At 39.6% G+C, this 2820-nt stretch overlaps 1 protein-coding gene across 1 annotated transcript; it reads right to left on the bottom strand.

Moving 5' to 3' along the window:
• Positions 1-236: 236 nt before the first annotated feature.
• Positions 237-2774, bottom strand: LOC126495884 (electron transfer flavoprotein beta subunit lysine methyltransferase-like). Its single transcript, XM_050133461.1, has one exon. It carries the CDS (start codon positions 658-660, stop codon positions 283-285), a length of 378 nt encoding a protein of 125 aa, XP_049989418.1. The 5' UTR covers positions 661-2774; the 3' UTR covers positions 237-282.
• Between the last annotated feature and the right edge of the window lie 46 nt (positions 2775-2820).

Below are 2820 nucleotides of genomic sequence, written 5' to 3'. Positions count from 1 at the left end.
AGAGATCCGCCTGCCTCTGCCTCCCGAGTGCTGGGATTAAAGGCGTGCGCCACCACCGCCCGGCCCGATTTTTTTAATAGATATTTTTTAAGTCTTTATTTTTTTCTGACAACTTAAGAGACTGGATATATCTAGAGATAATGACCAACCCGGCCCACGTGGTGGTATTTAAGCCTTAAGCCACCCACCCCGACTGAACTGCATTGACCCCCACTTTAAACTATGTCCCACAAAGGAAATTTTTAAGAGTTTAATCCAAACACTTGAAAGCACTCTGACAAATCAGGGATGAAAGTCCCACACTGCACTTGTGGTCAGTCCATTGTTGTCCTGCTGAGTTGGCTCTGGAAGTGTGTACTCTTCTAGTTGGTGCAGCTGATGCTGAATGCTGTGTCCACTGAACTGGGGCCTCCCAGGGTCACCAATCAATATTCGGGTTCCGTGGGTCCAAAAATACTTCTCCAGCCACAAATGAAGAGTGTTTGCAAGGTCTTCATCATAAAACATATCTCCGAGAACAATGAGATCAAACTTACGTGGTTGCGTATTCAAAATGTTTTTGGTTAAAATGGGAAACAGATTCAGTCCATTTAATCTGCAATTTAGTGTAATCGCCATTCCTGCAACTTTACAAAACATGATAAGTTGGTCTGTAAGCATATATTAGTAAGCTATTTAATTTCTTATTATTTAAAAACACATTTTCCCCCACATAAGCTCTATATTTCATTTTCTGTTTCTGCCCAAGCTTTCTTAAAACAGCAGTATTGATCAACAATGATTAATATGAGTTCTGCATAAAGTGTTCTTGAACTTGGCTTAGAAACAATTTTATTATCTTTGAGTGAGATAAAAACTTTAACAGACAATATGCCTCTTTCTCTACTCCTCAGGCAATCGTATTTAGAATTTTTTCCAATTTAGTAATTATTAATTTATTATTAAAAACTCATAAGAACATCTTGTAACTCCATGATATGTAAGCCTTGTGTACAAAGTCTGTATCATTTGCTATTTAGACCTCTTAACCGAGACCTTAACACTGATGAGAGAAGTAATTTGTTGCAAAAGGTCACCTTTTTGGGAAAGAGAATGTCTTTCATATCATACCCACAAACCTTGCATAAATATTTCTATTCCCAGAAATTGCTAATTTTATGGATTGCAAAGGTCAGTGGGGGATAGTCTGAGTTTCTGTGGTTCAATTTACAATAGGGGCCAGTGAGATGGCTCTGTAGGTTGAGATGCTTGCCACTACATCTAACAGGAGTTCAACATCTGAAGGCCAGGCATGGTGCACACAACTCTAAGTCCAGCACGCAGGAGGCAGAGACAGGGAGGTCTCTGTGAATTTAAGGCCGGCCTGGTCTACATAGGGAGTTCCAGGACAGCCAGGACTACACAGAAAGAACCTCTCTCAACAAATCAAACAAAGAGTCCATAGCCTAAAATACACATAGTGGAAAAAGGGAGTCAAATCCCACAAGCTGTCCTCATCCCCCCGTGTGGTGCGCACTGTGGCACACACACACAGATGAACAAATAAATAACTATAAAAATAATCTTATACTTATCTTCTTTGTTAAAAGGGATTTTTGGTTGAATTTAGCTTTATGTACATTGGTGTTTTATCTGCATTCATGTCTGTGTGAGGATGTTAGATCCCTGGAACTGTAGTTACAAACAGTTGTGAGCTGCCATATTGGGGCTGGGAACTGAACCTGGGTCCTCTGGAAGAGCAGCCAGTGCTCTTAACCACTGGACTATCTCTCCAGCCTCTGTTGTTGTTGTTTTTTCAGCACAGAAGTTCAAAGTTTATGTCAATATAAACTATATACTAGCTGGGCATGATGATGCATACCTCTGACTCCAAGATATGTAGGATCCCTGCAAGTATTAGCCAGCTTGAGCTACAGAGGGAGGTACCAGGCCAGCTGGGTCTACATCATAAGACCTTGTCTCAAACAAACAAACTAAAAACAAAACAAAGAGGCTGTGTGTGGTGGTGCATGCCCATATTTGTGGCACTTGAGAGATGGAAATAGGAAGATCCAAAATCCAAGGTCATCCTTAGCTATACAGTTAGCTGAGGCCATCCTGGGCTATATGAGACTCTGTCTCAAAAGAAGAAAGAGGGAAAGTGAGAAGGGGAATTGGTCTAAGAGAGATCAGGCTATCCTGATTCCATACCTACCCCCCAGAACTACATCCTGCTAGACAGAACAGTTTCCCCCTTCTGAGAAATGAAATGATGCTTGTCAAATGTTAACAGATCAGTTTCCTTTTTCCTTGCTGGGAAATAGTCCCTTGTTTAAAGTAAAAAATCCCCTAGCATGCACCTGGTGTGATTCAATTGTGGTCTTTTGTCCTTATAAATTCTGTTTAATACAGGGGCCGAGAGTTTGCTGTGACAAAAGCCAGCTCTCAGACTCTAGCTTAAATAAAAGACTCTTAATTGACCTTATATTCATGGTAGTCTATAACTTTCTCACGTGGATTATAAGGAATTTTTTAAAAGCTATATATTGAACATAGAACAACAATGGTAGGATATTTAGGAATACTTTCTGATTTTTTTTGTATGTTTGTTTGCTGTAAACAGAAAAAAATATTAAGTTTAAGTTGTAACTGAAACCTCTTAATAAAATAAGACTCCTGGAGGGCTCTACTCTAAATGAAGACAGGATCATAAAAAAATCAGATGAAATAAAAGCTTACCTGTCACCATGTAGGCCTTTGTTTTTTTTGTTTTTTTTTTTTTTTGGTTTTTTTTGGTTTTTTTGAGACAGGGTTTCTCTGTGGCTTTGGAGCCTGTCCTGG

The sequence above is a fragment of the Alexandromys fortis genome, unplaced genomic scaffold, assembly GCF_014885135.2.
Source record: "Alexandromys fortis isolate MF-2015 unplaced genomic scaffold, M_Fortis_MF-2015_v1.1 scaffold_706, whole genome shotgun sequence".
In the NCBI taxonomy this organism is placed as follows: Eukaryota; Metazoa; Chordata; class Mammalia; order Rodentia; family Cricetidae; genus Alexandromys; species Alexandromys fortis.
This window is presented reverse-complemented; position numbering and strand designations above follow the sequence as displayed.

Excerpts from the sequence above, each read along its gene's own strand:
- LOC126495884 (XM_050133461.1), bottom strand. The coding sequence starts at position 660 with ATGCTTACAGACCAACTTATCATGTTTTGTAAAGTTGCAGGAATGGCG.